This window comes from Symphalangus syndactylus, chromosome 1, assembly GCF_028878055.3.
Source record: "Symphalangus syndactylus isolate Jambi chromosome 1, NHGRI_mSymSyn1-v2.1_pri, whole genome shotgun sequence".
Classification (NCBI taxonomy): domain Eukaryota; kingdom Metazoa; phylum Chordata; class Mammalia; order Primates; family Hylobatidae; genus Symphalangus; species Symphalangus syndactylus.
Genome location: NC_072423.2, coordinates 90,418,571 through 90,432,263, shown reverse-complemented (window position 1 = coordinate 90,432,263; position 13,693 = coordinate 90,418,571). Strand labels below are relative to the sequence as shown.

Genomic DNA, 13,693 nt, shown 5'->3' with positions numbered 1-13,693 from the left:
AACAGATTGTTAGATGAGTCCTTAGCTAAGGAACATCAAACAATACAATCTGCTGAGCCAACAGACAAGAAACGTGTGTGCCTGTCTTCATAATGAGTAGTACACTGTGTCTTTGTGGTTTGGACCTGATCCAGAGACGGGGCTCAGGAAGGCAGCAGAATGGAGAGTCACCATGGCCCTCAGCACAGGCACACCTGCCTTGTCACCCTGTAGCCTCAGAACACTGAGCAGAGAGGAATCCTGGTCCCTCTGTCTCAACTGCTGTCCAACAGGACAGATGCCCAGGGCTGCTGACACTTACCTTTAAGTGGCCAATGACGAACTTGTGGACAAGGTGGTTCCACTTGGGTTTTCTGTAGACAGACAGGTGGCCATAATCGTGTTGCAGCCATCCAGCTTGGGCCTGGGGAGAGAGGGTCACACATGCTGTCACAGCCTCAGCAAACAGGCACCAGGCCTCTGTCAGCTGGTGGAGGTGAGGGTGTCACGCCTCACCTGAGAGGTAGCAAGAACAAAGGCCGTGATGAGGGTAGGAATCCAGCCATTGCCAAAGTAAAAGACAGTGAACCACGCAATGCTCTCCAAGGCGATGATGTGGGCCAGGAGGAGGAGGAAGAACACGTGGTTGGTCTTGAACAGGTTCATGTCCTCAGCCGTCTTCCTCAGGGCCCGGAAGTCCTCAGTGATCTTTGACTGTTGACCGAGAGCACAGGGAAAGGAGTCAGCCACCAGCCACTCTGGAGGGAACATAGGTCTCGGGCTGCCGTTTCAACAGCCAATGCACAACCCAGAGAAGCTGTGGCAAGAGGGGGCCAAGCCACAAGCCTCGACCCTCCAGGAGTCCCTACAATAGCTGCTGTTACCACATGCCCTGCACAGCCCTGGGGCCTGTATATTTGTCCCAGCTAGGTAAGAGTGACAGAGAAAGGCTTTGACTCAAAAGCTTGCATTTTTTACACCCTGTGTTCATAGCAGCTCTATTCACATCAGGAAAAAGGTAGAAACAACCCAAAGATCTCGTGATGTATGAATGGATCAACAACACATGGTCTATCCATGCAATGGAATATTACTCAGCCTTGAAAAGGGAGGAAATCCTGACACACGCTACAACATGAGTGAACTTTGAAGACATCATGCTAAGGGAAACAGGCCAGTCACCAAAGGACAAATATTGTATGATTCCATATACAGGAGGTCCTTGGAGAGGTCAAATTCAGAGACAGAAAGTAGAATGGTGCCTGCCAGGGGCTGAGAGGTGGGAGAATGAGGAGTGAGTGCTTAATGGATGTGGAATTTCAATTTGGGGAAGATGAGAACTGGGTGGTGGTGATGGTTACATAACAGTGCAAATGTGCTCATTTAATGCCACTGAACTGTACACGTCAAATGACTAAAATGGTTAACCACACCTTTTTAAAAAAGAAAACTTTAATCCCAGCACTTTGGGTGGCCGAGGCAGGCAGATCACCTGAGGTCAGGAGTTCGAGACCAGCCTGGCCAACATGGTGAAACCCCATCTCTACTAAAAATACAAAAATAGTCAGGCATGATCATGGGCGCCTGTAACCCCAGCTACTTGGGAGGCTGAGGCAGAAGAATTGCTTGAACCTGGAGGCGGAGGTTGCAGTGAGCCGAGACCGTGTCAATGCGCTCCAGCCTGGGTAACAGGAGCGAAACTCCGTCTCAACAAAAAAAAAAAAAAAAAGAAAAGAAAAAGAAAATTTGCATTTTCCACCACCCAACAGAGCATCACTTGCTCTGTGCACACTGTTGGGTCTTGAGGGGTTGAGTTGGGGGCAACACAAACTAGTGCAGGAGGGCGAGCTGAGGCAGGCAGGAGGGGGCTGTGAGCCTCGGACGCGTGGAGCCAGGGAGGCAAAGCAGAGTCAAGGAGGCCCCTGGGAACACAATGGCATTGCGAGGAAGAAGGAACTTGGGACAAGAGGCAGGGGCAGGGCCGGACGGTGAGGTGAGTGGATACAAGGAGAGGAGCGGTACCCACAGGGCATGACCAGGGTGCTGTGAAGGGTGGTTCTGGTGGTGCCTGGTGGGAGCTTGGATGCTAAGTGGTGCAGGATCTGCAGCAGAAAGGGAGAGCAGTGGACAGAGCCGAGGAGCAAGGCCATGGAGGAGGGAGCTACAGGGCAGGACAAGCAAAGCTGGGGAAGCTGCAGGCCAGGAGGTGCTGGGGGTGAGAGTGGGAGATGGACCCACTTGCGAAGGAGGCAGGAGGGGACAAGCATGGGCTGGCATGGGTACGGGGCAGGTGATCTCATGTGCCATGGAGGGAAAGGTGAGAGGAGGGGCATTGGCCTCTGGAGGACCTGCAGGGTAGCCTGCAGCTCATCAGGAAAGCCAGAGGCAAGGGGGGCGGTGGGGGACTGGCCAAGAGTCCAGGCCAGGAGAGACCCTGGTCCTGGCCTGGCTCTGCTAAGCAGAGGAGTCCAGCCCAGACTGGCAACAAGAGGAGGAAGAGCTTGCTGAGGCCAGGGTGGGACTTCCATGACCACCCTGGTCACGGCCTGTGGGTACCACTCCTCTCCTTGTAACAACGCTCCTCCCCATCCTGCCCTGCCCCTGCCTCCTGTCCCAAATTCCTCCTATACACCGCTCCACCATTTACATGGGGACTTCATTGTTGGACAAAACAGCCCATGAGACCTCAGGGGTTGCTATTTTCACACACTGCTGTCCTGGAAGCCCAGCACTCAGGGGGGCGTCTGACCCACAGACAATGAACAGATGACCAGGGAATGGTCATTCTTTCTCAAAGAGGAGCCCCGGACCACACACCCCAAAGCCACTCTTGTCTTCAAATGACATTTTTCAGTGTTTCTGTCCTGTCTTTCTCCTAGATTGTCACCCGGCACCTTTCTGGAAAGGGATGGAGGAGAAGAAAAATGAAACTGGCCAGGAGGGAGGAGACGCCACTAGCTGTTGTCAAACCCCGGCTCCCAGGGAGGCTCTGAGGCCCTCCCTGACCACAGGTGATCCACAGTGTCTCCTCCAGGACAAAAGCACCCCTGCCTCAGCCCCAGTTACTGGTCCTGGGGTGAGGGGAGCCTCTCTCAGACTCCCAGCCACCCCCAGCCTCGTCCCCACCCCCACCCAGGTTGCAAGCCCGACTCACGTTCTTGCCATGGTCCTGGCTGGGCTCCTCTGGGGCCAGTTCACCAATCAGCAGGGGTTTCAAGAACTTGCCCACGAATTCCAGGTCAGGGTGGAAGGCGCGGAAGGCATCCTGGAGAGCAGAGGGCAGTGGTGAGGCTGAGATCTGACCTCTGTCTGCTCTCGGGCCCCAAGGGGACAGTGCTCACCAGCAACAGCTCCATGTGTGCACCCAGACACCAAATGGGGTCTCCTGTGATCTGGCCCCAAATGCCGTCTCCAGCATTTTTCCAGGACAGAGCCCTCAGTGCCCAGCGCCAATGGCAATAGCCACCTGGGCTTCTGTGCTGGTGCAGGCATGCTAAACTCCCCAGGGGTTTGTGAAAAGATGCATAGGCTGCCTTTGGGCAGGTCGGGAAATGGTGACCCTCCAGGAAGGCGCACCAGGCAGACACGGGGCTCAGGGAGAACTTGAGCCTCGACTGCTCGGGGGCTGAGTGCCTTGCATGGTGCACAAACCGCACCACCCACCATCTCTTATCAGTTCCTCACCTACATGTCCAGGGTTATCAATGAAAAGGACAAGACCGAATACGACCATGGCACTGGAAATGTGCTGTGATAAAGCAAACAAAAAAATAAACACAGAATTATGTAAAAAGCATTCCTGAAAAAAAGCCTAGGAGGATCTAGGCTATCATGACACGTTAAGGTAGTTGGATTATGCCTTGCTTTATTTTCATTACTTTCCAAACTCTAACACTGCTATAATGATACATATTTTAATCTTTTTTTTCCCAATTATAAAGTAAAAATGTGCTGAGTTTTGGCCAAGTTAGAAAAGGCACAGCAGAATAAAGAGGAAAATAAATGTCACCCAGAAAGTGATCATTATTGCTAATATTTTAGCATTTTTCCTTCCAGCTTTTTTCTATACATATTATGCATATTACATGAATTATCTCATAAAAAATCTAGCATTTCTGTTAGAGATAAGCCAGCACCAGGCACCCCTGAGGGGATGCAATAGAATGTCCCAGTGGTGAACACTGTTTAATCTACATCAAATCAAGCTTCCAGACATTGGTAGGATTGGCAAACCAGTCAAACTCCACCATGAGAAGCAATCAGAAAAGTCAATATAGCTGGGGAAAAAAATACAAGTTTGTGGGAAAAAAAAGTATGGAAGCATAGTCTAGATTAAAAGAGACTAAAATGATATAAAAACTGCAACTCTTGACCGGTCACAGGGGCTCGTGCCTGTAATCCCAGCACTTTGGGAGGCAGAGGCAGGAGGATCACTTGAGGCCAGGAGTTCAAGACCAGCCTGAGTAACATAGCAAGACCCCTGTCTCTACTAAAAATAAGTAAAATTAGCCAGGCGTGGTGGCCTGCACCAATAACTCCTGTTACTTGGGAGGCTGAGGCAGGAAGATATAATAAGCAATGATGGTGCCACTGCACTCCAGCCTGGGCAAGAGAGTGAGACCCTGTCTCAAAAAGCAAACAGGACGGGCACAGTGGCTCATGCCTGTAATCCCAGCACTTTGGGAGGCCGAGGCAGGGGGATCACCTGAAGTTAGGAGTTTGAGATTGGCCTGGGCAACATGGTGAAATCCCACCTCTGCTGAAAATACAAAAATTAGCCAGGTGTAGTGGCGCACGCCTGTAATCCCAGCTAGTCAGGAGGCTGAGGCATGAGAATCCTTTGAAACCAGGAGGCGGAGGTTGCAGTGAGCCAAGATTGCACCACTGCACTCCAGCCTGGGCGACAGAGTGAGACTTTGTCTCAAAAAACAAACAAACAAAACAACATCCTGCAATTCTTTAATGTGAAAGGCTCTCACTTGAAGGAAAAAAATAAGTTATACCAGGTTTTTCAGGGGTTGAATGAGAAAAAATGAATATGGACTAGATATTCGATCATTTCAAGGAATTACTATTAATTTTCTTAAATGTGACAAAGATACTGTGATGATGTTAGAGCATCTCTTCCTTTGTCTTCGGAAATGATGAAGACCTTAGGGATGTGATCACGTAATGACGCAGCTTATTTTCAAAAGGCAACTGCACATGTGTAAAGAGGAAAAACGCAAATGTGGCAAAATGTTAAGACTAGTGAATCTTGGTTGAGGATACACAGATGTTCGCTTGTTCTTTCAACATTTCTGTATGTTGGGAAAATTTCAAATTAAAAAGAAGAGGGGGCTGGGTGCGGTAATCCCAGCACTTTGGGAGGCCGAGGCCAGAAGTTTGAGACCAGCCTGGTCAACATGGTGAAATCCCGTCTCTACTAAAAATACAAAAAAAAAAAAAAATTAGCCGAGTATGGTGGCACACACCTGTAATCCCAGCTACTTGGGAGGTTGAGGCAGGGGAATTGCTTCAGCCAGGGAGGTGGGAGATTGCAGTGAGCTGAGATCGTGCCACTGCAGTCAAGCCTGGCGACAGAGCAAGACTCCATCACAAAAAAAAAAAAAAAAAAAAAAGCGTTGGAGGGAGGTGGAGAAAGTGCTAACCACTCCCGGAAATCTTTTCACCCCTACACGTAAGGATCTCCCAAGGGTAACTGCCAGTCTCCCATCATCACCTTACTGCATCCCTGGCATCAAGTCTTTTGCTTGGTCTTTGTTCTATTTGTGTCTAGAACAGACTGACAAAGCAACACTTGGTGCAGGAGAAAACTGGGCCCACGGTTTTTTTAAAAAATGCCTGTGACCTACTAGCCAAGCAGAAAAGGGATGGTAGCAGAGGATCAGGTCAAGTGTATTTTCAGGGAAAAGAGATGTGCCGTTCCAGGGCCCTGGGGAGGCAGGGAGGAGGCCCTGGGGAGGCAAGTAGAAGGCCCTGGGGGCAGGCAGGGAGGAGGGCCGGAGGGCAGGCGGGGAGGAGGCCCAGGGTGCGGGCAGGGAGGAGCCCCAGGTTGCAGTGGTGACCAGCTTTGCCAGCTGTGTGTGGGGTGATCAGTCCCCACGAGAGCCTCAGCCGCCTATGCAAAATGAGCAAGGCCCTGGGAGAGGCCTGGAGTTGCTGCCAAAGTCAGGGCCCAGGGCTGGGCCTGAAAAAGCCCCTTCATTGGTCCTCCTCACATCACACCACGGCCTTTGAGAAATGAACAGGAAGTCCCTGGTAAGGCAGTTTCCTGAGAAGCAGCTGCAGTGGCTGATAACTAATGGATTCCTCTTGTCTCATTGAAAGGCAAGACTCAGTGGCTTGCAAATAGACTCATCTCTGCTCCTGCTGCCTCCCCACACCCGAACCCTGCAGTCTAGGTTCCAGCTCCAAGGGAGCAGACAGATGACAGAACCCTGCCTTGACCTTGGTTGCTCCTCAGCCATTTCCAGGCGGCTCTCGGGCAGCCTCACCTCCCTGAGCCCAGGGGTAATGGGCATGCGCCAGGCAGGGAGCCAGGGGTGTTGTTCATGTTACTCCCTTAGGCTTCAAGCCCCAACTTTTGAGATGAAGATGCAGGAGCACAAGGAAGCAAAGTCCTGGGCTCCAGGTGGCAGAGCCAGGATCAAATCCAGGTCCATCTGCCTCTAAGGACTCCTTTCTCACGTGCCACACACCTCCTGCCGTTTCAGAAAACCGAGCAGTCTGTTGGATCAGCTCCTTGCCCATGGTCAATGCGGCAACTTTCCGAGCAGGCCTGGTGTGGACCACCTTTGAACATACCACACTCCTTTCCACACCAGGGCTGCCTCCATTCGGGACTCAGCCTCAACATCACCCTCCAAGAGGCTTTTCCCAACATCACATCCAAAAGAGCTCTCCCAGCCCTGGGCCTTCCCTGGGTCATTGCCCTGTTAGATCTTCATAGCAGTCATCAAGGTTCGTCATCAGACCGCATGACGTACTCACTTGTTTATGGCCTGTGTCTCCCGCTGGAGCATAAGCCCCGGTTGGGAAGGCCTGCACCTGTCTTGTTCGCTGCAATAAACCCAGTGCCTGTAATGGGGCCTAATAAGATGGCTCACGAGGGAATGAATGGACCCAGGACCCCACAGCTGCACAGACTCTGATCTCATACTTTCCCACTGTGCAGTCATGATCAGGCACTTGTCCTCTTCCGCGTTTCACACAACTTGGCTTCTGCCTCTGGAACACCAAAAGCCTTCTCCGGCATCCCCACGCTGGTTGTTGCTACAGCTGCCACCTGCTGAGGTGACACAGGCGAGCCACGGAGCCATGGGAGTGGCTTGCATACATCGGCCAGGAATCTTTACCAAACTTCGTGAGGCAGGTCCTTTTTTAGAGATAACAAATGAAGCGTAGGTTGGCAGAGCCACCTGCCCACTGTCACACTCGGGAATGAGCTGAGCAGTTTGAGTCACATGTGGCTACCTTGAGCATTGCCTGCTATTCATACAAAGGCTTCCCTCAACATGAGCGTCCTCCTCCCTGAGAGTTGATTATATTTTGTCTCTCCCTTCACATTGCCATAAATGTGTCTCACACACAGGCAGAAATTTCCCAGCACCTGCCGGGTTACAGAAATATCTGGCAGGTATAAGGCAGACCAGGATTCAAGGCAAGGGAGGGCCAACCCAAACATTGTCTTTGGACCAAGAATTGGAACCAGGCTCTATCGTCATGTAACAGGAGAGAAGCCAGAGACTTTTCAGGAAGAGGACCCGGGGCATGGGGAAGAGAAAGGATTGGTAAACAGGTGGAGAAAGCAGAGATGCACCCGCCTCGGCAGGGCAGGTGTGTGAGGTGGGGAGGTCAGAACACCCAGATTCTGAAGAGCATGTCACACTTCGCTCTTTGCCAGTTCCTGCTTGTGCCATCGCCCAGCTCTGATACCAGTCAACTTCCCCACAGGGACATTTTCCCTGCCCCTGCCCCACTCCGGGTACAACTCACAGTTGCTCGCCATCCACTGAGCACCTGGTGCCAGGATTTGTTTATGGCTGTGCCCATGTCCCCTGGGAAGCAAAGCTAATCTCTGATCGAACGCTGCACAACTGGGCACTTTGCCTAGGACTTGGGAAGTGCAGCACAGGCAAGCGCAGGGCATACAGTGCAGTAGGTGGCAGCCCTGCGGACCAGAACTTTATGGAACAAGTGATCTGAGAGTGTGGAGATGCACAGGAGGGACCCTCGCGTTCTCCAGTGGAAATGAAGAGCAAGACAGGGACGCTGACTTCCTTTCTGCAGCAGAGAGATGCAGGCAGGGCAGGAAGCCCCTATGCCAATGTCCCCTCCAAGGAAAGAAGCAATGGAGGCTGGTGGGGCAGTGCTCTGTGGCCAAACAGCCCCGCAGTGAGAGTCTCCCCCATAACACAGGGTCCACGCACTACCCTGAGGGCAGAAGGGCAGGGCTGCACAGCAGACAGGCCCCTACAAAGGCAACCTGGGCATGAAGAAATTGATGCCATTCACCACTTTCATCTCAGAACTGCTTCCTGGGGATGCTGAGGCTTCAGCCACAGGAATTGGACAGCTCCCACCCAGATCTCAGCTGGGGAGATGGAGCTGCCCTCCAGGCCTGGGAGTTCATAAAGCTGGGGCTGGAACCCAGGTCCCCTGCCTCTAAATACTACAACCCTCCTGCCCCGTGCAAAGGAGGCCAGAGTTCCAGTTTAGATCTGTTGCGTTTTCACAAGAACAACATAGGAGCAGGTTGAAAGGTGGAACAAACCTCTGGTCTCTTCTCACCTTCCCTTGATTCTAAGAGCTCACCAATGCAGACGGGGCGGGAACAGTTGCTGAGACAAGGGCTAGGGGTAGGGGGCTGATGTCTAGACACAAAGGGTCCAGATCCAAGCCCCAGCTTGAGAGAGAGAGCAGGGGGAGCACATCCCACAGCTTCAGGTCTCTGTGAATAATTCATCTTTGTGTCTGGGCCCAGCTCAGAGCCATGGAGACACTCAATTAATGTTTGATGAATTGTTGCTGAAGATGAACATTTCTGCAGTGGTGGGACTGCTGTGAAAAGAGCAGACACGCTCTTAGGGCGTGGGTGAGGGTTCCTTTTGCCCACAGCAAGGAAAAGGCGAGAGAAGCACCGCAGTACCAAAGGGAAGAGATCAGAGGTAGAAACAGGAAAGGAAGGAAGGTGAGCTGGGAGGACTTGAGGTCAGATCCTGAGTTTAAGTCTGAGCACTGTCACTTGAGCCAGGTTTGATACCTCAGAGCAATGAGATATGCCTACGGGGCTGATCTGAGTACAAAATGAGGTGATACATGTGAATGTGTTTTGTAAGCTGCAAAAATCAAGCAACTTGTATTATTATAGGCGAGGCCAGGGTTTAGCTTCTGTGGCAGGACCACGTAACAGTTGCCCCATCTTTCTAGGGAGATGGATCCTGACTACCTGGATCTTTTGCTCTTCAGAAAAAAGAAAATGCCCCATTGAGGCCGCTGATTGTCCCGAGAATGGCTTCCTTGACTTCCAAGATTGTCCCAAGAATGGCTACCTTGACTTCCGACCTGTTTCCAGCCTTGTATTAGGAATGACTGCACTGTGACAGGCTCAGAACATTGCCTGGGAATGTTCCAGGGAATCCAACCTGTCTTCTGATCAGTCCCTCCCCAGACTGTGCCTGGTCCATAAATTGTCACTCCTCATGCTCTGGGGGAAAAACCGTCACCCCAAGGGGCAAAGCCACTTGCTCAACAGACTAGGCAAGGGTCTCTGGATTTCAGCAGGCTGTTCCTGCCTCTCTCTTTAGGTTCCCTTTCCACATGCCCCACCCACCCCATGCTGCTCAAGGCCTTTTTCCAACCTGGTCCTGGACGGTTTAAAAAAACAAAACAAAACAAAGAGAACCCAGCTGCTCACTCCACCATCACCATCATTCAACTTCGTATCCCCAGTTCATGTAGTTCATGCCCCAAAAGTCTTATTTTAGAAGACAGGAAGCTCTGGGGACAGGGATTGCTTTTACGTGTTGCTACACCAAATAAAGCTAGCATAGATTTAAATTTTTTCTTCCAAATTCCTCTTTGCATACTTTCCATTCTAGCTGTTTCATAATCCTTGTTCTTATTCCCGTTTGCCTGATAACACCCCATTGCATTCATCTAGTGGTTACAGTTGCTGGGTGCTTTGCCACAAATCAATCTCATTGAAACAGGCACGGGTGTACCTTATAGATGAGGAGATGGGGCTCAGTCAAGTGACAACACTTAGTGGATGAGCCCAGTAATGACATCTTTCTTCAGTTCTAGATCTGTTTGCAGCCCAGGTTGGCTCCCTCTCTAGCTTATGAGAGTAACAAAGCAACTAACATCCAAGATACCAGATTTATAGCCCATGAAAGTTATACAGAAAGCACTGGAGCAGGACCAGAAATGAAGAGACTATTACATTTTTATGAGACAGAGAAAAGGTCAGGGAAGAGTAGGGCATCCTAGTCCTCTGCTAGGAGAGATGTGAGCACTGATTTTTGGAGGGAACTCAGTGTTAAGGTCAGGTAAGCACTGAGAACATCCAGAACAAGGAAGAAATAAATCAATCTGATATGGTAATTAAACCAGAAAGGTCAAGGCAATTGCCAGACTAAGCGCTCACATAAGAAAATATGTTTAACAATGTGGAATAATCAGACCAAATTCATCTTATTTGACTTTTCCTTCTGGAAACTTTTTGGTGAGGGCCTAGACAGGACAGGAACCTTCTACAATTTACCTATGAAATCAGAAACAGACCAGCCCAAGTCCAGCAACATACAGTGGAAAGATCCCAGCCAGGATCCAGAAGGTCCTTTACTTGGGAATTACCTTTACCCAACCTCCTCACTGGGCTGTGGAAAGGTCCAGGTGAGATCACGCTGAAGGTACGTGAAACATACCCACCTAAGTTCTAAATAGCATCACAAACCCACTGGGCTTAAGCAATGTCCACAAGCAAGTAAAACAGGATGGGCTGAAAGCTGTAGGGAATTTCAATATCGCTGACCTTCCCAATCTTAGATAAGCCCTGGCCCTGCTGGCCCATACCACCTGTCCATCGTCCAGCTTGGGTTATGGCAGCCTGGTCTGGCCTTCCCCTAGGCCTGTCTCCATGAGATGTAAGAGGTGGAGAAGTTAAGGGTCGGGCCTACACAGCTTAGAGAGCAAAAGCCCACCAACAGTTCGGGGCATCCTAGACCTCCAGGTGGAATGATCTACGTCAAGTTCATCCCTCCTTTCTGCCTCTCTCCTATTCACTTTCCCTAATTTCTGTATCCCATCAGACCTTTTTTCTCTGCATCCAATTCACTACTTCCAAGAGCTGCCCTTTCTTCCCTCCTTTCCTCTGTTCTTTTCCCTCTGGCCCATTCGAATCCATGGGATACCAGCTGCACCTTTAAATAAATGCCAGGATTTCAGACTGGGGTCCCCGGTGCGGGTAGCTGGTGCGGGGTAATCACTGAGCCACGCATTTGGTGCGGGTAAGGTGGGCAGCCATGGCTCTAGAGAGGCCCTCTACCTTTAGGAGTGCAAGATGAGGGAAGGGCGTTCTTGGCAGGATTTAAAAACAGAGAGCCATTGAGTTGAACGCCCGAGAGTAACCTCGAGTGCAGATGGACCTGTTGCCAAGCCAGTCTAGTGCTGCTAAATCCACCGGCTCAAGGCCTCACTCGACCTGGGCTTTGCAAACCCCAGGCCGTTCTCCTTCCACCAATCCCCGACGCCGGTCCCCAAGAAGGCCGGCTCGAGCTTGGGGTGAGTCTAGATAATCCCTGGAGCGTGGGAACCCGAGCTACTGGGCGGTTTTTCCCAGGCGGCCATTGAGGAACTTCTTAGACAAGAGTCCCAGCAGGAGCGATCCCCGGCCGGGGACGAGCTTTCCTTCTCGCCACCTAGTCTGGATGGAGAGTGCGGGACAAGCTCCGAGTTCCACACCTGGCTGCCTGCGCTCCCGCTCCTTTCAGCGGCGCGCAGGGGCGGCCATCTTCCCCGCTGGGGGCGCCAAAGCCGTCTGGCCCGAGCGCCCCCTTTGGGGACTCCCTGCCTCCGGACAAACCCCGAGGAAGGGGAGGACGCGTGGGTCCCGGCGCGTGCTGTAGATGCTGCCCTGTTCTCCACCGCTGGGACCTTCACCGCAGCGCCGCCTCCCCGGGTCCCAGATCCGGTCTCCACCCCAGTCGGCCCAGAGGAGGAGGAGGATTGGGGAGGGGGCACGAGTGCAATAGATGCACTTTCCTTCCCTACAGGACGTCCCAAGCTCCATTCAGCGCCAGAGGTCTGTTTGGCGCCCGGGGAGCCAGGGATCCTGACTCCGCCTGCAGCAGAGAAGGGTGGCTGGGGCGCCCCCAGACCCTTACCGTTGCATCTTCTCCAGCGTAGTGCCCGATGACCCGCTGGCCCCCCGGGTGCTGGATGGACCATTTGGTGATGTTGTAAACCTTGCGGTCAATGACTAGCCACCTGTCGGTGCGCAGGTTATGCTTCTGAATCTCCTCCCAGCTGAAGGTGGGCACCGACACCTCGCGCTCGGCGGCCCCCTCGCCCTGGTTCCCTCCCTTCCCCATGCTGCCTGCCGATTGTGATGCCCCGTGCACTGCGGCCTCCCGGCGCCGGCTGCTCGCTGCACAGACGGCTGCCTCCCAGCCGGTGTGTGCAGCCCGGGCCCTCTTCGCTTTCGGCTTTTGTCTTCTCCTACTCCTCCCACCGCGCCCCCTCCCCCAGCCTCCTCGCCTGCTCTCGGGAGTGTCCCTGCCTTCCTGGCGGAGGATCCCTGGCTTCCCAGTGCCCCCAAGCGGTCCCCTTCCTCCGCCCCTCCCTCAGCCCGCCCGCTATGGACTTTTGCCTCCAGTAAAAACTCCCCGGGAGCTCAGGGCCTCGACACCTCCTCTGCCCGCCCCTCCGGCTCCCCCCGCCTCGGGTTCCACATCCTCCCGCGTTCCCCGCCGCCCGGGTTTCCACAGCGATCAGCAGAGCGCCTGCACCAATCGGGTCGCGTCGCCCCGCCTGCCATTGGCCCAGGAGGATCTTTCGAAGGCCAGCGGGCTGGAGCGGCGGGTCCCCGGCTCCCCCGCCCTCCCGCGTGGAGTCGAGCCCTGCTGCGAGGCAGGCTACGTGTCCGACCTCCTCCCTCCCCCACTCTCCGGCCCCGGGCGCCGGAGGAGATCCTAGAGGAGATCGGGTGGGGGCGACGAATGGGCTCCGCGCGCTCCGGGCGCGTGCGCGCACGCCCGGCGCTCTGGGGGTTTGCACCTGATGCCGGCACAAAGCCGGCGCGGCCACCAGGGTGCCAGCAAGCGTCCTGGCGGGTGGACTGGCGGGCAGCGGGGCACTCAACTCCAGGGCCGGCCTGGCTAGGTGACGCCCTTCCTTGGCGCGCGGCAGTCGAGACTCCAGTATCCCACATTGTCCGCTCCGTCCACATTCTGGCGCCTTTCTGCAACCTCCCTAGAGACACAAGCCGGCCTTGGATTAGAGGGCTTTGAACCCACTAATCAGACAATCTTAGAAAAGAATTGCGGAACCTCTGCTCTGCTTTCTTGGGCTGGGCGCCATGGCTGCGGTGAGGGGGAAGAGAGGGGAAGGCAGAGGAAGGGGGCGACGAGGAACTTGCGCGGTCCTTGCCCTGGTCTCAGTAAGCTCAGTCTCTTTGGGAATCATAGAAGCAGACACATCATTGGGCAGT

The 13,693-nt window shown here is 53.3% G+C and overlaps 1 protein-coding gene across 2 annotated transcripts in view; it reads right to left on the bottom strand.

Moving 5' to 3' along the window:
• Positions 1–13,204, bottom strand: part of FADS2 (fatty acid desaturase 2) — a 39,458-nt gene extending 26,254 nt beyond the window's left edge. Inside the window, exons 1-4 of one of the 2 annotated variants that reach the window (XM_055284331.2) lie at positions 12,369–13,204; positions 3,134–3,244; positions 496–693; positions 302–403 (exon numbers count right to left, since the gene is read on the bottom strand). In XM_055284331.2, coding sequence (XP_055140306.1) covers positions 302–403; positions 496–693; positions 3,134–3,244; positions 12,369–12,575 — 618 coding nt within the window. In that variant the 5' untranslated portion in view covers positions 12,576–13,204. The remainder of the gene's footprint in view (positions 1–301; positions 404–495; positions 694–3,133; positions 3,245–12,368) is intronic. The other variant, XM_055284416.2, reaches the window with a different exon arrangement.
• Between the last annotated feature and the right edge of the window lie 489 nt (positions 13,205–13,693).